The 23,941-nt window shown below is 41.5% G+C and overlaps 1 protein-coding gene across 1 annotated transcript; it reads left to right on the top strand.

The window, feature by feature from the left end:
- The first annotated feature begins 16,190 nt into the window (after positions 1-16,190).
- Positions 16,191-23,490, top strand: LOC147463228 (uncharacterized). Its single transcript, XM_086487779.1, has 9 exons — positions 16,191-17,356; positions 17,578-17,776; positions 17,891-17,983; positions 18,068-18,196; positions 18,832-18,885; positions 18,966-19,043; positions 22,482-22,544; positions 22,633-22,754; positions 23,155-23,490. Exons 1-9 carry the CDS (start codon positions 16,647-16,649, stop codon positions 23,255-23,257), a joined length of 1,551 nt encoding a protein of 516 aa, XP_086343905.1. The 5' UTR covers positions 16,191-16,646; the 3' UTR covers positions 23,258-23,490.
- Positions 23,491-23,941: the final 451 nt, after the last annotated feature.

Here is a 23,941-nt window from a genome sequence, read left to right as displayed (position 1 = left end):
GTATTTATACATATGTGTATCTAAAATACATATGTAAATGTGCATAGCTACAGAAATGAATGTGTTTTTGCATGTGTGTGTGTATTTATTTATTTATATCTATATATTTATATAAATACCAATATTGTATAGTCTAGTATGCTATGCATGAACGTATGTGTGCATATGCATACATATGTGAGAGTATGTCCGCATACATATACACACCCATATTTATTTATTTCTTTCTTTCAAAAAGATCCTTCCATTAGTGAATGCATATCTGCCCATATATCTATATTTAATTACATGCCTATGTGTATATAAATTTCATATATCTATTTTGTGCTTATTGTACATAGAGGGATGTACGTTTTGGTCTAATACTCCTCGGCAAGAACCTCAAGTTTTGGCACGTGGTCGGATCTTGAGGCTACTGGTACAACCCATGTTATCTTAACTGAGTAAACATACAGATTGAATAGCTTCAAACCCATAGCCTTGACATGGGCCTTGAATGTGTATAATGATCCTTATCATGGACCTCAATTTTTTTCCACATGGTCAAATCTTGAGGCCACACTATGATGGTACACCCCAAGTTATATTGGCCAAGTAAACATAGGGTGTAATAGAAGTGGGGTTTGGTAGATTGAATAATTGTAAACCCATAGCCTTGAAATTCCTTGAATGTGTACCCTTGGCGTAGGCCTAGAGTTTTTGTTACGTGGCGAACTCTTGAGTCTACTCTGAAGGTATACCTGAAGTAATATTAGCTGACTAAACATACGGTATTTAAAAGTGGGATCCGGTCCATTCAATGACTAGGAACCCATACCCTTGACATGGCCCTTTAACGTGTGTAATACGCTTTTGGCATGCACCTCAAGTTTTTTCCATGTGGTCAAATCTTGAGGCTACTATGAGGGTCCATCTCAATAGATATTTACAGACTATTTACATGCCTATTTGTATATAAAATTTCATATATCTATTTTGTGCTTATTGTACATAGAAGGAAGTAGGTTTTGGTCTAATACTCCTTGGCATGGCCCTCATGTTTTTGCCACGTGGTCGGATCTTGAGGCTACTGGTACAACCCATGTTATCTTAAGTGAGAAAACATACAGATTGAATAGCTTCAAACCCATAGCCTTGATATAGGCCTTGAATGTGTATGGTGTTCCTTACCATGGACCTCATGTTCTTGCCACGTGGTCAAATCTTGAGGCCACACTATGATGGTACACCCCAAGTTATATTAGCCAAGTAAACACAGGGTGTAATAGAAGTGGGGTTTGGTATATTGAATAATTACAAACCCATAGCCTTGACATTCCTTGAATGTGTCTAATAACCCTTGGTGTAGGCCTAAATTTTTTGTCACGTGGTCAACTCGTGAGTCTACTCTAAAGGTGTACATGAAGTGATATTAGCCGACAAAATATAAGGTATATAAAAGTGGGATCCAGTCCATTGAATGACTAGGAACCCATATTCTTGGCATGGCCCTTTAACATGTCTAATACACTTTGGCATGGACCTAAAGTTTTTCCCCGTGGTCAAATCTTGAGGCTACTATGAGGGTACATATTAGCTGAGTAATAGCGTGTAATATAAGTGGAGGGTGGTACATTCCATGATTGCAAACCCATAGCTTTCACCTGGTCCTTTAATATTTCTAATAATCCTCAACATGAGCTTCAAGTTTGTGTTGCATGGTCAAATCTTGAGACTACTCTTGCATTGAATGTTTCTTTCAGGTGTCTTTACAAAAGTCATTCAAAGTGGAGACCTTGTAGACCTCCTCATTGGAGACAAGATGGTTGCAAATGGGAGTGTATTTTCAACCAAACCTAGTGTTTTGTGCCATGGTGAATTACTTGGAGATGGTAACTTGTCAGTGTCTATTGATAATTGCCTTGAATCTTTTGCTCGCTTGCCCTTGCCAACAATTCATGCATCGATAGTTGGTGAAATGGTTTGTGGGTTTGCAAAATGGGAGAGACAAAATGTCAAGCTTACAAGGGAATGTGGCATTGTTAGTATGCCACATGATAGTGGATGTGGCCCTTGAAGGAGGACATATGGAGGAAGTCCACTATGGAGATCAATTGCGAGAGAGTTGGAAAGAGTGTGTTGTCTTGCTTTGGTTAGAGGGGATGGAATATTGCATTGGAACAGGGGCTATACTTATATCTTTTCCATATGAAGCGATTGACTATGAGGTTTTAGGAGAAGAAGATCTTGGTGTGGTGGTGAATAAAGCTTACAATGAAGGAACAAGGACGAGTGCAACTGATGGCTTGGATTGCATCACTTTAGTACAATGGCCTATTAAGAGGCTTACCTTCCAAGAAGGATCACCATTGATTTCCAAACCATTGGGCAAAGAATTTGTGGATGAAGGCACAGGCAAGGAGATGGACAATGTGGATTATGCGGCTACAAATTTTGTTGCAGGGACAAGGTCACTTTTTGTACACAATCGAACTTGTTGTATGGCTAATAGAAAGCCTAGGATTCTTGCTCTTAAAGCTTCAGAGGTAAGGATGTCTATGGGAGCTGTCTCACAAATTGCAACCATTGATTGTTGTCCAGATAAATGTTGCCAAATCTCAAATAGAGAAGCGTAGCTCAACTTGGAAAAATATATTTGGGGTTTGCAATTGGAGGAACGTACAAATTATGTGTATGACACACTTGATTCGTCTTGCCGAGTTGATGGTGTCGGCACAAGGAAGTACATCTTTGTGCTCAGTAGGAAGGTTGTATGTGGAAAAGCATGGTACGAGATGCATGGTACACCAAGAACGTCTTTTTAAGCTCAATTTGAGCAAGGTGTGAGGACGGCAACGCATGGAAACAAAGGGACAATAAGAGTGGGTCGAGATCACACAGAGATGGAAAGAGAAATTCTTAGAGACTTTGGTTAGAAGAATGCAAAGAAAATGCCACATAAAAGTTGCATAATGCATGATGGAACACGTGAAACGTAATTAGTCATCCCTGACATCTACAAACAAATAGACATATGGACAGAAGTGAATAAGACCTTGGAACAGTTTGGAAGAAAGAAAGTGTCAATATCTTCATTTAATCGTATATGGAACACAGAGTTCAAGCATGTTAGTGTTGCAACAACAAGCGTGTTCTCCAAATGCGCTATTTGCTCATAAATAAAGGAAAGAATGGCATCAACAAAGTGTGTACAAGAGTGTAATGCGCTTTTAAGGAAGCGTCAAGTTCACGTTCTACAACAGCAAAGCCGTAGAAATTTTTACTATGGTTGGTGCTTGGCATCTCAATTGGAACCGCAAACAAACTTGTGCATCATACATGACAAGATGGACCTAGCAAAGACTGCAATTCCAAGGCTAAAAGTCAAAGCAAACAGATAGGCCTCCTCAGCTTCCAGTCTCTTTGACTGGCATGATTACACATGGACATGGGCAGGGAAGATATGGTCACTTTGCAATTGATTTGTGGCCACATGACCCAAACTTCACAATTGGCTCCCTATCTCTATGCTTAAGAAATCTAGAGAGATTGGATAGTCATGAAAAGGGTGACCTTGAGCTAGATGGGATGCCAAGGTCTTCTTCTATAGTGCTTCAATCTCTAAATTCCAGGAAAGCACTAAATCATCATCAAGGGATCACACAATAATCAAGATGTGAAAATGAAGATGTAGGCCATGGTGATGTCTATGGCTTCAAAAAGCTACCCAATAACTTACTATTGCAATTGGATAATTGTGGGTCAGAAAACAAAAATCGCTATCTATTTGCATTTTTGTCATTGCTAGTTGCATGAGGGACATTCAGGATGATCCAGTTGGGGTTTTTAATGGTGGGTCATACAGACAAAGACATTGATGCAATATTTAGTAAGTTTTCAAAGAAGCTAAGGATAAGCATGACTTTTATGTTTCCAGATCTCATGGAACATTTCCACTCATGTGACAGCACAAAGCCTACTCCATTTCTTTTAACGTATGTGCCAGATTTTAAAAGCTATATTGAGGACCACTTGTGTGATTCAAAGGAATCTCTTGTGGGCACTCAAAACCACTTCAATTTAGGTTCTATATGCAGGGTGAGTTGCCTGTCATGCAATACAAGATGCATCCAAAGTCAATGGATTGGTTGCCAAGAGAAGGTGGCATTGAACTATGGAAAAAGGGGAATGATGGGAAGCCTAGCCTTCCAAAAGGTGTACCAATGCTACTATTGATGTTTGATTATGTAAAAGAGCACCAGGTGGTAGTAGGGGGGATTAAAGAATACATAAAATATTGGGAAAAGTTGTACTCAGATAAACAAGGTACAGTAGACTCTGGGTACAAAATGTTTATAACCCTAGTAGTTGATTATTGGAAAGACATGGTCCACGATTTGCAAATACCACACATTCATCATGTAACCAAAGTTGTGGACTTTTGGCCAAGAGCACAAGGTGAAACGTTATGTGCTGAAGGAAACGAGGAAGATGAATTTCGAGGAATACAAGACTTGGATGACCATTATTGCAGTCCTGCATCAAAACGGCCGAAGGATGCATTTGACCCAATGGTGGATGTAAAACAGGGAGACTTTGTGCTTGTTTGACCTTCAAAATCAATTTATCCAATATGGATTGGAGTTGCACAAAGTAACATAGACATGGAAAAGTGTTCAAATAGCTTCAAAACAATTCTTATACAATATTGGGCCCCAGTTTGTTCTCGTCGAAATGCAGCGGATGTGGATGTTTACTCAAATTGTTGGGAGAAATACTGGATGTGTAATATGAAGGATCCTAAATGATGGGAAGCCATAGAATGTATTGTCTTCTCTTGGATGCCAAGCAGGGGCATTCCCAAAAAAGTCAAAATTCCTACAAAGGTTGTGACAAGGGCCAAAGAAAGTATGAAAGATTGTTTTGAGTAAAGGACAAGGCATGGGATTCTAACAAACCAAATTAAGGTGTTTTTGAACACCACCTAAAGAACATTTTTATCAACTCCCTGATACCAACAATTCTTACAATCATCTCTTTAACTAATACGAACCATTCAATAGCTTGCAACCAAAGGTATTTTTCAATAATCTTAGTGCACTTTGTGTACTAATCTCAATTCCAAATTAACGAAATTCTCAAACTTACGGGATCTGTATTGATTTCAAATTCCCAAAAGGTTTCAAAAGTCCTATACTCTCTAATAAGGTGTTATCCTCTCTTTAATCTCCTTCCGCTATTCTCAAAGTTCATAGGCCATTTCCATTAAATTGGTATCAGAGCATTTGGTTTCTCTTTTCTTGCTTAAGAAGATAGGTCCTTAAGTAGCCTATTACTGGTGATTTTTTTAAGTATATTAGGGTAAGTGGGACTGGGATCTATTATCGGTTCTATTGAGCCCACTATGGGGGATATGGTGCACACCTCGAGAGCTTTGGTCTTAATAATGGGGTCTTTTTTGACTTGCCTACGGCTTTACCATTATTAAGCCATAAGAAGTCTGAAGGAGTTATCCCTTGGCAATTCTGCAATATTAGACCCACTCCACTACTCTCTATAATTAACCAATTCGAGCCGTGGGTGTAGATACTTAAGTGGTGATTTTCAAAGGCTAAGAGGAGCAGCAACTAAGGTTTTGGATTGGCAAAGAATATACTAAGTAAACACATAAGTTTAATTAGCATGGCTGACAATAACCAAGAGAGTAGAATAAACATTGACAACTTTGATTTTGCACATGAAGGTGCTAATGATGACGCCCCCATGTTTGTCAATTATCTTGTTACTAGGTTGCAGCAAGCTATGGGCAATCCTGCTTTGCAAGCCGATGTTACTCAACAACTTCGCGCTTATGGGTTTCCCTTTCTCTCCAAGGGGAGAGAGAGCTTAAGAGGCCTCTTGATGAGACCCCCAAAAGAAGACTCTCTCCCATACGAGAGGAGGAATCCCAAAGAACGAAAAAGTAAGGAATCCCTAACTTCCTCTGAAGATGTGGCTCCACGAAGACGACGGTCTAGACAATCGCCATTTCCTCCCAAGAGGAAACGATCAATCCACAATCCTTCTCCTTGTCACTCCAAAAGGGAAGAGAGGAAACAAAGGAAGAAAAGGGCAAGAAAGAGGTCACCCTCGTCTCCTTCTTCTTCACATTTCTCCTCTTTGGACGAAAGCTATGGCTATTCTCCTAGAGAATACAAGAGGGGAGGACATCGCAAATCATACCCTGCATGGCTAAGGTCACAAAAGCTCAAGAAGTTCAAAGAGGGAGGAAAGAGTATCTCTTTTTTTACCTATGATGGCACCTTTGGTACTACCGACAAAGTATTGGCCTTCATCGAGCAATTTGATGTGGCCTTTGGAGACAAGGGCTTCATGGAGTCTTCCAAGCTACTCCATGTAGCTATGCGCTTCCAGAAATCGGCTCGTCAATGGTGGGCTAGCCTTCGTGGCAACAACAAATCCCCAAAGACATGGAACACTCAACGAGTTTCCATCATGAAGCGATTCCTTGCAAGCGATGCAAAGGACAAAGTGCTTACCGAATGGCGCAGTTTGAAGCTTCTCTCTCATGAGTCTATCCACAAATATGTAGACAAGTTTTGGGATTTACATCTCAAGGCTATTGTCTTTCAAAAGATAAACTTTGCCAAGCAAAAGCAATAATTCTGTGCGGGATTACTTGAAGAGATGGCCGAGTACGTCAACTCTTAACGGTCTAGTCCACACCATGGTTGCTTCGCGCATCAATTTTTAACAAGGGGCTAGACGGAATGTCAAGCCCATGGAGAACAAAGACAAGAGTGATGCAAAGGGGAAAACCAATGCCCAAAATTCTTCCCAAGGTAATTCCAACAACAACAACGACAACAATCGGTCCAAGGAGAAGGGAGTTTACAAACAAACTCTCTCCTGAAGAGCTTGAAGCTTTTCGCAAGGACCATAAATGTTTTAAGTGTGGGAAGCAAGGACATGGCTATTGTTCTTGCCCCAAGAGAAAATCCTGCAATGAGACTCCTAGAGCTTCCACCATTTTAGCTCCAAAAAAGGATGCTCATTGCAAAGGATCACCTCTCTCCTATGCTTGGGGAAAGGTAAGGGAGCATAATTCCTTCATCTTGTTTGACCCTAGCTCTACTCACAACTTTATATCAACGGAGTTGGCCACCAAGTTGGGCATTCAAGCTTTCGAGATGGAGATATTGTAATGACCGATACCCCTTTCAAGGGACAAAAAACCTCCGTTACTCCCTTGATTGAGAAGTTGAGGCTTCATTTCCAAAGCTATGTCGACAAAGAAGACTTTTTCATCTCTCCTCTCCAACATGAGGATGCTATCCTAGGGGCATCATGGTTCAACCACATGGCTGCTAGCATGAAGTTCCCTGAAAGGAGAATCTACTTCACCTATAGGGAAGAGAACATCTATATAGATGCTAGTGAGTTTGGTCGTACTATACCACTTGTAAATCCTCTTGCTTTTGATAAATCAATGAAGAGAGTAGTTTTTGCGTACATGATTTTTGTCAAAGAGTACCTAAAAGGTCCTAATGTTTCATCAAATGTAAATGGTAGGGATCAAGAAGAGTTAGACTTGTCTAATTTTCTAAAAGGATTCCAAGATGAGTTCCTCGATGATGTCCCTATGGACTTACCTCCAAAACAAGGGGATGATGACCATTGAATTGAGCTCCTACCAGGAAGCTCACCGCTTAACAAGCCTCCTTATCGAGTTTCCCAAGCTCAACAAGAGGACATCATGAGGCAAGTACAAGAATTGGTTGACAAAGGGATGGTGAGGCCTAGCTCCTCTCCCTTTTGTTCTCCAGTCCTTTTAGTGCAAAAGAGAGATGGTACATACCGTATGTGTGTGGACTATCGAGCACTAAACCATATCACTATCAAAAACAAATTTCCCGTGCCTCGGGTAGAAGATCTATTTGATAAGCTACAAGGCTCTATCTGCTTCAGTAGGATTGACCTCTATCATCAAATAAGGATAGTTGATGAAGATATCCTAAAGACCGTGTTTCGTACAACATTTGGTCTTTATGAATATTTAGTCATGCCTTTTGGTTTGACCAATGCACCAGCCACGTTCGATCATCTAATGGAGAAAATATTTAGACCCTACCGCATATTCACTGGAGTGTTCTTTGATGGTGTCATCATCTACTCCAAGTCCTTAAAGGAACACAAGCAGCATCTCCAAGTGATTTTTTGAGCATTGAGGGACAACAAGCTTTTCCTCAATCAAAAGAAAAACAAATTTTTCCTTCAAGAGATTCAATACTTAGGTCATATTATCTCTCAAGATGGTATCCGAATGGATCCATCAAAGTTGGAGGTAATAAAATCATGGTCTAATCCAAGGAATCTACATGAGCTAAGAAGCTTTATTGGTATGTGGCATACTATAGACGCTTCATAGCAAAATTCTCTCAAATAGCAAGACCATTACATGACTTAACAAAGAAGAACGTTAAGTATTCATGGACTGCTAAGGAGCAAAATGTTTTTGACAAGCTTAAAGAGAAGCTTACCTCCCAACTAGTCCTTATGCTTTCGGATCTTTCAAAGCCATTTGAGGTGCAATATGATGCTTGTGGTGATTGCCTTGGAGTAGTCTTGCTTCAAGAAGGGCATGCCATAGCATATGAGAGCCGAAGACTTAATACGGACGAAAAAGTCTTAGGCATGTCATAAAATGTAATAGCTAACTTTACCAAATGATTTTCTCATAATAAATTGATAATTTAATATGGGAAGATAAAAGGGGAACAAGAGTTAGGATATAGATATGTGCTTCTAGACCTATCTCAACAGGGGACCAAAAGAAGAAATGATTGCATCTCAATAGGGGTCCAAAAGGAGACGGTCTACCAAAGAGCACTGTGCAATAAATGCTTCTAGACTTACCTCAGCAAGGGACCAAGAGAAGAGATGGTTACATCTCAATAAGGTTCCAAAAGGAGGTAGTCTATCAAAGAGCAAAGTGCATCTAATGGAGCTTAAAACACCTTAGGGTTAGCTTCATTAAAAACCTCCAAAGGTTAGTGTTAAAAGTCCTTAGACCTTAGGCAAGCTAGGGCTGTGCTCGAGGTGCTTGTCATGCTTGATGAGAGTAAGGTGCTTGAGGTGCTTGTCGTACTTGCTGACTAAGGTGCTTGAGGTGCTTGTTGTGCTCGCTAACTAAGGTGCTTGAGGTGCTTGTCATACTTGATGAGGAAGGTGCTTGAGAAGCTTGCCATGCATGGGGGGTAAGGTGCTTGAGTCAAAAAGAGACCCTACAAAAGGAGCGGGAAAGCCCCAAAGTTAGCGGAATCTTTGACTTAACCTCCCACTCACCCAAAGGGCACTCCCTTTCTCAAGGGGCACATGGACACATGTGAGGCTCTCCCTCTGCTTAGCCACATGGTGTGCTTGAATCCTATTGGTTGGGCTAAAGAGGGGTCCAATGAGCTTCTAGTTCAATTCAAAAAATATCTAGATATTTTTAAGCTCTCTCTGTCAAAGGGGTAAGGAGGACACTTGTCCAAAGGCTACCCATGTTGCTTGAAATGCATTGTGCATGTGATTGGCTAGGCTTAGAGAGATCCAATGAGATTCAAGCTTGAGCTACAAGGAGGGGTCGACCAAAGCAAGCAAGGGGTGTGCTTGGGGGTATACACTCTCTCACACACTCATTTTTCACACGTTCTCACTTGGTGAAAGTGGAAGAACTCCATCTCCTTCTCCAAGCTTGTTGAGAAGTTGAGAGCCTACACCAACACTCTTGGCTATGGAATGCAAATCCAACCAAGAGTCATGGTTCAATGCTTAAGCTTGCCATCTTCTCTATCTTCATTACTATGCTATTATGTATGCTAGCAAGAAGAGTGATGATAAGTGAGTAACTATTTCTTTCTCCTATGAATGATTCTCCTTCCTCTTCCCTACCCTTATTCCCCGCTAGCTCTCTCCACCTTCAAAGGTGTTTGAGGCCTTGGGACTGAGGCCAGGGATGGTTAATTCTTTTACAAAGTTTATGTTATGCTCGTGATGCATGTAGCTTTCCATCTTCATAACATCACCAAGGTCACAAGGAACACAAAGATTGTATTATACCAAGTCTCTCTTGATGGGAGAATGTATAATACAAAAGCCTATTAGAGGGGGGACCGGTTCCACATAAATTTGGTCCTCAAATGTTGTCAAGTTCTCTAAACTCTCTCTCTTGCAAAAGTACTGTTCATGCCAAGTTAATTAAGTATAATGGCTATGTTGCTACCGCTAATTAAGTTCACACTCTATGTTCTCAAAGTAGTCTCACAAAAATGCTCTCTTTAATTCTCCTAATTCCACTATTCTCAAAGTTCATGGGCCATTTCCATTACAAGGTATTTGTGAGAAAGAGCTTTTAGCTATTCTACATGCCCTAGACACATGGAAGCACTATTTATTGGGGACTCCATTCATTTTACAACAAACCATCAAAGTCTCAAGTACTTCATGACGCAAACAAAGCTTTTCGACAAACAAATGAGGTAGGCAAATTTTCTTTCGCAATTTAATTTTCATATTGCTCACGTTGCTGGTAAGCACAATCAAGTGGCCGATGCACTTTCACGACGACCAAAAGTTAATGTGATTTCTATAGCAACTCACAATGATCTATCTTTTGTGATAGATGAGTATGCTAATGACCCTAACTTTAGAGACATAATGTCAGGCCTTGCTTTGGGGAAGAAAGAGGAACCATTCACCTTGCATAATGGTTATCTTCTCCACAGCAATAGGATATGTGTTACCCACTCCCTTCGTGAGAAAGTCATGTATGAATCCCATGCTCCTCCTTATGTGGGGCATAGAGGTATTCTACCTACTATCCGAGGAGTAGAGGTGTATTTCTATTGGCCTACCATGAAAGTGGACATACAAGAGTATGCTTCAAAATGTGTGGTATGCCAAAAGACCAAGTATGATAGAGGGAAGCAACTTGGATTACTGAGCCATTGCCTATTCCAAATTCAGCATGGGAGAGTATATCCATAGATTTTATCTTTCGATTACCCAAGTTTATCCCCATGGGAATACGGGAATATGGACAATAGTCAACAGGTTTAGCAAGTAAGCACACTTTATTCCTGTCAAAAAGACTATTAAGGCACACCAAATGGCAACTCTCTTCATATCACAAATTTTCAAACACCATGGATTGCCAATATCCATCGTGTCAGATAGAGATCCTAGAATGACCAGTAATTTTTGGAAAGGACTCTTTGAATATCTAGGTACAAGATTGGATTTCTCTTCGGCCTATCACCCACAAACGAATGGCCAAAGTGAGATAGCCAATCTTACGATACTCGATCTACTAAAGACTTCTGTTACTGAAGTAGATCAACGCTCACAATGGGAAAAGTACTTTCCTCTTCTAGAGTATGCGTACAATAATACTCTCCATACTTCTACGAGAAAAGCACCTTTCAAAATCATTGAGGGAAGACCTAAAAGTCTCTTGCTACTCAAAGTACATGGGAAGATCTTCGCTATCGATGAGTATAGCAGTGACCTACAAGAATCTTCTCAAAAGATTAAGGAGGCTATATCTATCTCTCAACAAAGGCAAAAAGCTGCTCTTGACAAGCACAAAAGGGCCTTAACGTTCAAAGAAAATAATTGGGTCTTACTTAAGTTTCCCAAGGCTCGATTGAAGCAAACAACGGGCAAAAATCCTACGGGCCATCAAAAGTATTATGCAAAACTAGCCAAAAGATACTATAGTCCTTTCCAAATCTTGAAGCCAATCAATGAGATGGCTTATCAACTCAAGTTGCCCAACCATTGGCTCGTACACAATGATTTTCATGTGAGCCTACTTAAGCCCTACAAAGGAGAGCCACCAAGTGAACCAATTATTGAAGACCCTCCCGAAATTGAAGACCAAGAAGAGGTGCTACAATCCGAAGCTATCCTTTGGCATGAAGACAAGGTACTACGACATGGTAAGATTATCCGACGGTATCTTATTAAGCTCAAAAATTAGCCTTTTGAAGATGCTAGATGGATGCAAGGAATACAACTTAAGGATATTATGAACCTTGTCAATGCTTACAATGCTATGTTAGAGTAACCAGATGTACAATTTTCTTTCAAATGACTAATGTTTTTGTCTTATAAGACTAATTCTCTTTTCATAGTGAACAAATTTGAGTAGTATGCATGCTTAGAATCATGTTTTGATGACGACGTTTCTCAAACACCAAGTAGAATTTGTCACTCTACTTTGGGAGAATGAAATGGACTAAAGAACAGACATGCTTGGGGTAGCTATGTCTCCCAAGCACTAAATGGATTAGTCATCCATTTTGGAAAGATGTCGTAGGGTCAAAAGGGATCCTCTACCCGCTAAGAAACATTGACTAATGACTAGGGCTTTATCTCTTCTACCTCATAGTCGAGGACGACTATGATTTCAAGAGAGAGGTAATGTCATAAACCCTAATATCTAACCAACCCAAATGATTTTCTCATATTAAACGGATCATTTAATGTGGGAGAATAGATGGGAACAAGAGTTAGGATATAGACATGTGCTTACGGGTCTATCTCAACACGGGGCCAATGATAAAGGGGTCTAAATGAGAGAGGGTCTGTCAAAGAGAAAGGCTAGCCGATGGGGCTTAAAGACCTTAGGGTTAGCTTCATTAAAGACCTCCAAAGGTTAGTGTTAAAAATCCTTTGACCTTAGGTAAACTAGGGCTGTGCTTGAGGTGGGAACCCATCCCAAGCTTGAGGTGCTTGTCATGCTTGCCGACTAGGGAGATTGAGGTGCTTGTGGGAACACTACCCAAGCTTGAGGTGCTTTGTCGTGCTTGCTGAGTAAGGTGCTTGTGTTCCAAAAGTCAACAACATCCCTATAAAGGAGGGAGCGAGCCCTAAAGCTAGGGGGATGAGAGAGAGAACACACACACACACACACACACACACACACACACACACACACACACACACACACACAAGGTAATCCCAAGCCTCAAGAGGTAGCAAGGACACATGCCAAGCCCCTACCATGTTGCCCTCAAGGTGTGCCTGGATCCTATTGGATACCCTCCCAAGGGGTCCAATGATAATTTACTTGATTTAATCAATTGATTTTGCATTAGGTCTTCCCAGTCTTAGAAAAATATAAATTCTTACGAAACATATTAAGTGAATAAGTGAAGGGTGAGTTTAGGAAATCAAAAGACAGATGAAGGTGGAAAGTCAAAAGACATTTGAAGGTGGAAAGTCAAAAGACATATGAAGGTGAAAAGTCAAAAGACCTTGTGTGTCCATATAAAGAGGTGTTTCTTTCTCTTTTATTTTCCCTTTAGCGTTTTCTTCTCTTTAAAGTGTCCTTGCTTGCGCTCTCTCACACTCTCACACACACACACACGCACACACACACGTGCAATGTTGTATCCGTCCTTCCCAGCTAATATTGTTGCAAATCTACGTGCTTTATCATTGCCCATTGCTAAGTGATATAGACTAGCGCAACATTTTTGTTGTTGTTGAGAGAATATTTGAATTAGGAGTACCTTTTAATTTTTTTGAAGCCATTAGTAATAGCATTTATCAAGTCCTCTCTCTCAAAGGGAAAAGGGGAACACTTGTTCCAAGACTATCCTTGTTGCTTGATATGCCTCTTGCATGTGATTGGCTAGCCTTGGAGGGGTCCAATGAGCTTCAAGCATGAGCTACAAGGGGGGGTCGACCAAAGCAAGAAGGAGGGTTGCTTGGGGGGTTATAGTCTCCCACACACACTCACACACACTCTCATTGTGTGAAGTGCAAAGTGCAAGAGCTCCATTTCCTTCTCCAAGCTAGTAGAGAAGTTAAGAGCCTACACCAACACTCTTGGCTATGGAATGTAAATCCAACCAAGAGCCATGCTTCAATGCTTAAGCTTGCCATCTTCTCCATCTTCATTACTATGCTATTATGTATGCTAGCAAGAAGAGTGATGATAAGTGAGGAACTACTTCTTTCTCCTATGGAATGTTTCTTCTTCCTCTTTCCTACCCTCATTCCCCACTAGCTCTCTCCACCTTTGAAGGTGTTTGAGGCCTTGGGATAGTTAATGCTTTTTACAAAGTTTATGTTATGCTCGTGATGTATGAAGCTTTCCATCTTCATTGCATCACCTAGGTCACAAGGAACACAAAGATGGTACTGTACCAAGTCTCTCTTAATGGGAGAATCTATAATACAAATGCCTATTGGAGGGGGGACCGGCTCCACATAAATCCGGTCCTCAGTTGTTGTCAACTTCTCTAAACTCTCTCTCTTGCAAAAGTATTGTTCATGCCAAGTTAATTAAGTACTATGTTTATGTTGCTACTATCAATTAAGTTCACCCTCTATGTTCTCAAAGTAATCTCACAAAAATGATCTCTTTAATTCTCCTTCCACTATTCTCAAAGTTCATATGCCATTTCCATTATAGAGCGTAAAAGGAAACTAAAAGCAATTCAATAAGACGTCAACGTCCATGAGAAATCACAACAACCACTATTATAGAGCAAAGGGAAAATAACTCTAAAGAGATGATGCAAAAACAAGATGAGGAGAAGAAAGACAGAGTATATAAATTAACGATCATCTCACATGCACATCTCCTTGTTCAATGGGTTTCTTTTGAGACGGTTCTAAGTGGGTCTATGAAGTGTAAGAGCCTGAAGGAGGAACCGACTTGAACATAGCACCTAGGGTAGTAAAGTGCTTTAACAACTTACATTTATTGAATTTGTCTTTTCATGAGAGAGAGAGAGAGAGAGAGAGAGAGAGAGAGAGAGAGCAAGCTATGGCTTCATCTTCACGCCATTTTGTTGCCACTTAGGAGCCTTTCTCTCCGTGAAGGTGCACACACTTTGTTTTTCTCGTCATGCTATTTACGTTGGTGTCATCCTCTACGCTCCTATTTGTCATCTTTGGGTATTGCCTCCCTCATCAATGTTTGGATGCTCAAAAGATGGTGGCCGCGCCCCCCCCCCCCCCCCCCCCCCCCCCCCCCCCCTCCTCGCCAAATCTCCTCCTAGATGGCCATATAGTTGCACAGTATTTGTTGCTTTCCCTTCGTTTTGGTACACAGGTGTTTCCTTTATGTTTTCATTGTTTTTGCTTGTTTCATGTGCCTATTTGTGTGTGAATTTTTTCTTTTGGATGTGTCTACATGTGCTTGAGGTAGTTGCTTGTGCTTGGGGTTGGTGTTTGTCCTATGTGGTTGCCTTCGTGTGGGATGTGTGAGTGTATGTTTGCTTGTTTTTCTATTTTGTTTGTGTGTTGTTTTTCTATTTTCTCCTATTTGGTGGATGTCTTGAATGGGTTTTGGCATTAGTGTTGTGGGTTGGTGAATAATAGAGGGTTAGTGGGTGGATTTATAGCCTTGTTTGCAACTCTTTGCCCTCACATCCTGTGCATATTGATTGTGAGGGGTGTTTTCACTATAGCTGGTTAAGAAATTGCTTTATTGATAAGATGATCGCTTACCACATATATCATGTATGAGCATTAAAACCTTGCCAACTAGAATTTGGGTGGTGTGCTTATTACACCTTAACATATTTTTCCTCCATAGCATGTTTGGTTGTCAACATTAGAGAGTCCTCTTGATGTACCCTTCTTCCTTGCACATATAGAAGCCCATAAGGGTAAAACCCCCGATAGCGGGACAAGCCCCAATATTCGGACAAAGATTAAGTCCACGCAGGCTCCAATTGTAGTACACAATCGTGTGAATGGCGGCATGGCTAGGTTGAGGTGTTTGCCGTGGATTCGTGGGGATCCTGGTTCAAAAACGCACGTTGATGTGTTTTAACAGCCGTTTAGATCTGTCTGCCTACTAGGGCTCCATTTTTTTACATGGACAATCAATGCGCTCTGTCACATTTTTGTGTGCAAATGCACCATTGCCTTCCTCTATTGAAAGTAGATGCACTAAGCTTTCATTTGCGCTCTTTACCACACATATCGTTGCATCTATTGATGCACTAAGCTTTCATTTGCGCTCTTAACCACACATATCGTTGCATCATGATCATACACGAAGGATTCTGATTTCGATGGCCTTAAGTTGGGTGTTTACCCTCTGCCCACAAGTCTCGTTGTTCTTTCTCTCGTCATCTTTTCTCGGGATAGATTTTTTGCTCAAAGGTGACACCGATATAGAGATATCAAAGATGGCCAATGAGGTGGTGCAAAGGTAGGTCCCGAGGATTGTTACGCACACGCGCACAAACCGCCCGCTGTGGCTCTCTGGCGATGGTGAGCATGCTCACCATTGCTTTGTAAGTTTTAGTGTGATTATCCTGTACTTCGCTGCGTTGGTTTCAAGCGCGCATTTCCACGTCGACTTGCTGAAGTTCTTGCGTTCTTGCTCGCGAGAAGTGGGTGTTCGTCGTCTTCTTTCGAGCTCTCATGGTAGATTCAGCGTGTCTCAATCAGGTGGGTCTGAGTATTTCAACGCAATCGTGGAGCTGCCGAAGCTCTTTGTGAGTCAGCTAAGTAGCTCACTCCCTCGCGGCACAGAGTAGAACAGAGTCTCTTAGCTCATCAATGCCCACCCTGCGTAGTACCGCCACTTGGCTAACAATACACGGGACTTAAGGGCACTACTCAGCTGCCCTGTTCCAGCAGGTTTTCCTATGGCCTTCACAGCTGGCCAACAGCTGTTGAGTCCTGCTGTTTGCGGCCTCGACTTGCAGGACACTTCACAGAACCATGAAAGGACCTCTAACATTGCTCGACATGAAAGTATTGTTTGCTCGATGTCGAAACAGCTGCCTGTAAAGAAACATAGAAGTAAGTCTTCAACATCTTCATCTTCATCTTCATCATCATCACCACCATCCTTGTTGTTGTCGGTGCCACCTTCAGTATCGGCATCACCAACACCTACATCATCAAAGGCCTTAAAGGAGAGTTTAATTGCGTCCGCCCTGTCTTCTTGCCAGAAGGGACATGCATTACTTGAGAGAGATGCCGAGATCGCTATGTCAATGCAGTCATGGCCTGAGGTTGAAGGTCTACTAACAGAGTTGCGGAGGTCCCTCCTCGAAACACAATGGACACTAACATCTGAGCGAGAGGCTAGCCCTTGTGATGTTGAGCATTATGAGGAGAACAATGCAGTAAAATCAGGTCGCCCATCTGCTCGAGTAAGGCGATTGCACTGTCGAAAACCTGTGGAGATGAGTCTTGTAAGAAGTGTAAAGAAATCACAAATTGAAGAAGCTCTTATATCAGTTAGTACTCTTGGATTGAAAGGGAGGAGAGATCTGCTCACCAAAGAAGAGGAGATTATACTTGCGAAAAAGATGAAGGTGGGCTACAATCTCAAAGCAGCCAGAGCCAAGTAAGCTCTCACTTCTTATTTTTGTCGATGAATAGAGAGCGGAACGGGTTCCAATCCTCTGTGTGTGTTTCCAAAGCATGAAAGAATTTGTGTCCAGTGTAAAGGTCGCTCGAAGCAGCTCTAGTAGATCATCCGCACATGTTATCAAGCCTCATAGTATTGTTCTCAATCTATTTAAGGAGGTGTTTAATTTGCCTTATCTAAGGTGGAGGTATCTGCAGGCTGTCAAAGATGTTTGGACATGAACCCTCTGATGAAGTTTGGGCATCCAGTGTAAACCTTAGGTTCTCAGAAGTGCAGGCCAAGATTTTGGAAGCTGATCGAGCACGAGATCAGATGTTCGTTTCCAATTTGCGACTTGTTTTTTCTGTCGCAAATAAGTATGCAGGCCTTGGGGTTACCTTGTCTGATCTTATACAAGTGAGTAATACATACTAGCTTTTCATAGCACATTTTGTACCGTATTCTTGAGGATTCACTAGATACTTGCAGATTTGTTGTGTTTTCATCTCATCATTTTTTTGGTGATTCTAGGAAGGGGCTCTAGGGCTTGTACGAGGGCTAGAAAAGTTTAACCACAAGAGAGGGTTTAAGCTATCAACCTATGTCCATTGGTGGATACGACAGGTGTTGTAATCGAGCTCAAGGCTGCGTAGATGTACTATCTGTGCCTGAACAGGAACCTTGTGTTCACCCTTCCTCTTCTTGCAGGGGATTACTCGAGCATTGGCGGATCACTCTAGGACTGTCAGGTTGCCTGCACATATGCATGAGAGGCTAAATACTATCAACAAGGCTGCTGCCTCTTTGCGCTTGGGGGGCATGTCTGTTTCTGTAAAGGTGAGCCAATTTTCTGTGAAACCTTCCAAAAGAAACGTTTGTTTGCGAGTGATGTGTGGGTCATTCTAGCTGAGAGGTGGCATAGCATTGAGCCTTCAGGCTGAGAGGGGGCATGGCATTGAGCCCTCAAGCTCTTTTGCATATAAGAGCACCTCCGCCTAGTTTGTTTTTGGCTCTCTAAAAGAAGCCTTGAGGAGAAGAGAGGTAGGCAAACATTGTCACTTCAATTGTTTCCTTGCATTGATTGGATCTACCTTTTCATGGACACTTTGTGATTTTATTCGTTTCCTTACATTGATTGGACCTACTTTTCATGCAAACTCTTGAAATGCTCTCTTGTTTTTAGGGTGTCAATGGGTTCTTTTATTTCATAGCATTACATGGCTTGACTTCCCTTTCCTTTTTTTTTTAGAATGCCAACATGAATCTTTACCTTGTCTTTCTCTGTTGAGCGAGTAGTTTGTATGCATTCTGGTGATGAGATTTTGGATATGCCAAGGATTGGAGTCCTGGTTTTTTCAAATTTGTTGGCAACGGAGTTTCACAACATAATTGCAGACATGGGTGAAACTATATTTCAAATTTTACTTCTTCTTGAGGTATGGTACTAATCTTTTATGTTGTTTTTTGTGTAGTCTCTTTCACAAGCTGTAAACTTACCAGGTGAAATGGTGACGGTAGCCTTGAAGGTAAGTTGCATGTTCAAAGTACACATGTGCTTTCTAGATGTTGTGGGTGATTGCTTTACTTAAGTTTTTTCACTGTGCAGTCCACCAAGAAGATGGTGTCGCTTGACAAGGCAAAAAGATGGGGGGATTTTGGTCCAGAGGATGAGACAATGCATAATGTAAGGTTAGAGAGAGAGAGAGAGAGAGAGAGAGAGAGAGAGAGAGAGAGAGAGAGAGACTAACGCAGTAGTCTAGTTGGAGTTATCCTTAGAGACTTCGAGGATCTATCCTTGTGTCTTGAGTTTAAGTCTTGCTATCTGAGAGGGAATGGGGGTAACCATCCACCACTCTTGGTAGAAAGATCACCATCAGTCAAAGGTGAAACAAGTAAAAAGTCAAGCAACATGCTTTGAATTTGAAGTTCTCTCCAAACTGACGGTAATGCATGCCCAATCCAAAATGGCGAGCGGCGAGGGGAAGCTCAAAAGTATATCCGGCCTCATCGACTACATCCTCAACCACACGAATGCCACGACCTTGGAGAAAGTAAGCCTGGCGAGGGGAGCGGTCGACCAAAGTAAGAGAGAATGCCCGGCTCCAATGGAGAGTCTCTAAACGAATCGAATCACCTTCCTGCTGAGGATTCCATGAAAGATGAATCGTAACCCTCTTTCCGGGCAGATACCAAAGTGGAAGCAAGAGGGAGGACATCTTGGAATGTGCCCTTCCCAGGATGTCCCCTTCCATCTTGCCAAAAACCACCTCCCAGATGGATGATTGCCAATGGCCAAAAGAGGAAGTAACAACATGCTGACCGAGGTATGCAAACATCAAAGTCCAAGGCTGAATTTGTTGCGCAAGTGTAGGCAACAACATAGCTTTCCTAGCTAGAACATGCTTGTGCAAATCTGAGCATGGGTCCACCACAAATGGGACATAATGTCCGATATAAGAGAATCATGACAACGAGGAGGCCAATTCATCAACTGCAAAAAGAACTGAACATATGCCATCAGGATACTCTAAACAATTCGTAGACGAACATGTAATGGCCAAGTGGATAACTTCCAGTAATGCAATTTGACATTCAAACGTTGCACAACCCAATCCACTTTCTGAGAGAGAGTGACATTCCATCCAATTGGATAACCTAAATGCCTAGTGATCACCTGGCCACAATAGACTATGCCAATCACAAGAACGAAGAGGTAGAAGCTTTGATTAACAAAAGTTGACTCTTAAGTCCAGCCGCAATGCCAAAAAGTTCCAAGGCTTCCATAATCACTTCAAAATCAGCCTGCTGATTACGAGGCGTAAACAACAAATCATCGGTGTAAGCCTGGCCAATGAAGGTACGACCTGAGGGTAACCGCAAACCATGAAGACGCTCAACAGGGTCAAGTGATCAAGATAAATCAATAGCAGATGAGTGGCAATAGCATACAACAAAGCACCAAGGGGGCAACCCTGCCTGACCGAACAACCAAGAGGCCAAGATTCTGTTAATTCACCTTCCAAATCTCACACACACACACACACACACACACACATGCGGGAATAGAGACGCCGTTTGGAACAATCCCAAGAGACCTCAAAGATCTATTTGATGAAATGTAAGACAGATTTGGTGTAAACAAGTGTCTCCTTTTTTTTATCCAAGGAAGGACAAATAGTATGGTTGTTAGGACCCACTCAAAATATGTCCTTCATGGCGATATTTTCCGAGAGCCATGTTGGGAACATGTTTTATAGGAACGATTAGTGCCAGACCATTCTCGGCCATCCTAGTCAGGGGGAGGGGGGCAAGCACTGTCGCTTGCAACCAAGAGCCTGTGGTCTTGCCCATAGTCGAGGTGAAGCTCGTAGGCAAGGGGGTGGTAGCCATCCTCGAATGTGGTGGGTGTGAAGTGAGTAGCTCTAGTGACGAGGTATGGACTCTGCTGTTACATTTGAATTTTTAGAAGAAGAGAAGTTTTTAACACCGTAGGAACAATCCACGAGTGTGAGCTAATATTCAAGATAACCAATCTTGGGTGGTAGAATCGTTATTCCAATTTCCATAGAGCTGGGAAGGTGTAGGGAACCAAGTGACCATTTCCTGTAATGCAATGCAGGGGACTACATGGCGACTTGTGGAGTCGGGACTCGGGAGCCATGCAAGAGCATGCATTATGGGGGAATGGTCACCAGGTCACTTGGTGACCATTCCATTCCCGGCCGTCAATTGCAATGGTGACCTTGTCGTGCTTTGGCAAAGGATGACGACCAGGTCTAGGCTTTTGCTTGCAGCATGGCAAAGGGTCGATTGGAGCTGTGTCAGGTAGGCGACCCAATTATATTACCAATGCTGACATAGCAGCAACAATGTGAAGCACGGCATTCCAGGTGCATAGCTGTCAGTGGGAGGTGACATTCGAGGTGCTGACCTGCATAGCGTTGATTGGCCTGCATACTGTACACGGCACTTGACGCTCCTTGTGCTGACTTGGCGACCATGTGACTGACGCATGGTTTGATTCCGGCTTGGAATGCAGAGGCGATAGGAGGGCCAGGATTAGTGCCCCGGACACCAGACCTTGACAGTATCTGAAAGCGCAGCTGCGAGGATTTGGGGTTATAATATTCTCTTTTGTATGTTCCAGCCTGTATGGTCGAGGTAAACTTTTGTCATGCTTCATGTACTTTTTTTTGGACAGCATACCATACTGTGTATTGAACTGCATTGTATCGTATTTATGGGCCTACATTGCACTCTCTTGTATTGAGATTCTGGTGGTTCGGTTATTGTTTTGTTTTTCAACGCTTGCCTCATAGAAAATGGCCATTCAGCACCTAGTGCACACACACTTATGATTATCCACTGCAACTGCCTGTCCTCATGCCTTCATTATTCAGACGTAGAGAAGACCCTTATCTTAAATCTTTCAAAGCTAGCTGCCGAGGCCTTACAGTCTTGCTTTAGAGCTGTCAGTTGTCTCTAACCTCCTCACTCCTTTTTATTTGAGGGAGGGAGGGAGAATTACCACAATACCCCTGAAATTTGTGGAAATCATAATACCCCTCAAATTTCAAAAACTCCCAATATATACATCATTTTACGCCTATTATCCCCAAATTTGTCCTTCAATTTTTCCAAAGTTTTCAAAAGATCCCTCGATAACCTCTTGCAAAACTTTCAAGGACAATTTTTTTTTGCAACTGTTCATATTGGTTCTCCCTCGGTAAAAGATGAGAGAGGGAGGATTTTAGATATTATAGTGGGCTCTCAAGATGAAACGGTTCATTATTTTTAGACTCTATTTGTAAGCTCAATGGTGAATAGTTTAGACACTTACAGGCAGATCTCTACTATCAAAAAGATGGACTAAGCAAAAATTGGGATACTCTGTTCAAAAGTGATACAATGGGGCAAATTGGGAATTTTTAAAATTTGAGTGGTATTTTTGGAATTTCCACTAATTTCCAAAATCATACAAGGGTATATTTTTTGAAGTTTAAGTGGTATTTCTTCAAATTTTAGGATTTTTTTGGTAATTTTTCGTTTGTTTTCTAGCTTGACAGTGAGCTTTGATAGGATCTGTTATGATCAGCGTTAACGCATTGCTGTGCTGTTGTAGTATATTGCAGACACTAGGCCTGAAAGTGACCCGTGGATCGCTGTGGACAATCTATCCATCAGGGTATACTCCGCTTTCAAAGCAGGGTTAATTCTTCATTTCTTTGGATGAATCTTGGTTACTCATACTTTTGCATGCTTGCCTTTTTCAGGAGGATGTGGATTATTTAATGAAAAAGATATTGAACAAGCGAGAGCGCGAAATTGTGAGGCTGCATTATGGCCTCGACCGGCCAGATGGGATGGGGTTGTCTCTGGAGAAAATTAGCCACAGGTGAAGATTGAAAATCGTATAGCATTATTGGCAATGCTCAAGTTTACTTTTTTCTTTTAACTTAGAAAGTTACACATTGAAAACTATTTCTTTTTTGCTGGAAAGTTAAAACCCTACTCATTAGAAAATTATAGCGATAAACTGAATTTTTGAAGGTATTTACTGGAAAATTCTGTGAATTTTGTAGGTTTCTAACAAACCTAACTCTCAAACTTAAAATTTTGAGGTAAATTTTTAAATGTGTAGGTGGGATTACCTTAAACTGAGTATAAATTTGCGTGTTATAGTGTATCCTCAGTGTTTAGTCCAATAATCCTCTGCAATAGATTATGCTTTTGTCATGGTTTTGAATAATGCAAGGATATGATTTATCAATGCGGGAAGTATTTTTTTCATGAAGGTATGGGATCTCTAGAGAGAGAACTCGCCAAGTTGAGGGATGTGCATTGCGCAAACTTGCCGCGAGTGGTCTTAGTATGAATCTCGATGTTCCTCTCTCTTGACACTTGGGGCTTGCAACTCGACTGCGACTGTAAGCGACAACAACAGAAAGCTGAGCTCAATTTTCAGTGCAGCTAGCTAGCTGTGAGTTTTGCCTTATTGAGAGATTGTTGCCCGACATGCCTTCACACAAAAGCACCATGTAAGTATGATGCCTGGGCTATGAATGTACCAAGCTGACTGTAAATTGTTGTAGCTGTTGCATTCCATTAATCATAAGACTTCAAATTTTGTATATGTCCAATTACTGTCCTGATGTCTCAAGGGCTCCTTTGTAGTTCTATGCATCTTTAGTGTACTTGATAAGGGTGTGGTCACGGAATGTATAGTTATCACTACGATGTTACTGATGCATCTATGCCCAGAAGGCATTGCATACTTGCATATAAGACGATTAACTTGTGCATGTGTGACCATACCTGTGTCTAGATTATGAATGTATTGTCATTGGAATTTGAAATTTAGATGATCACAGTAGGCTAAATGTGCAGGAATTGAAAAGCCTCATGACAGGGGAAAGTCAAATAACTTTGCACACCCTATATAAGGACTTTGGCTAGCATGCATTAAACGTCTTTACCTTTCTCTTGATGTTTCTTCTTCTTAGTGTTTATTTTGCACTATGCTACATGCAGTTTGTATGCAATGTGTTCACCTTTACCTTCATTCTTAGTGTCTCTTAGCAC

This window comes from Adiantum capillus-veneris, chromosome 2, assembly GCF_014529385.1.
Source record: "Adiantum capillus-veneris isolate H3 chromosome 2, ASM1452938v2, whole genome shotgun sequence".
Taxonomy (NCBI): domain Eukaryota; kingdom Viridiplantae; phylum Streptophyta; class Polypodiopsida; order Polypodiales; family Pteridaceae; genus Adiantum; species Adiantum capillus-veneris.
The sequence above is the reverse complement of the archived record's forward strand: the minus strand, read 5'-3'. Positions and strand labels throughout refer to the sequence as shown.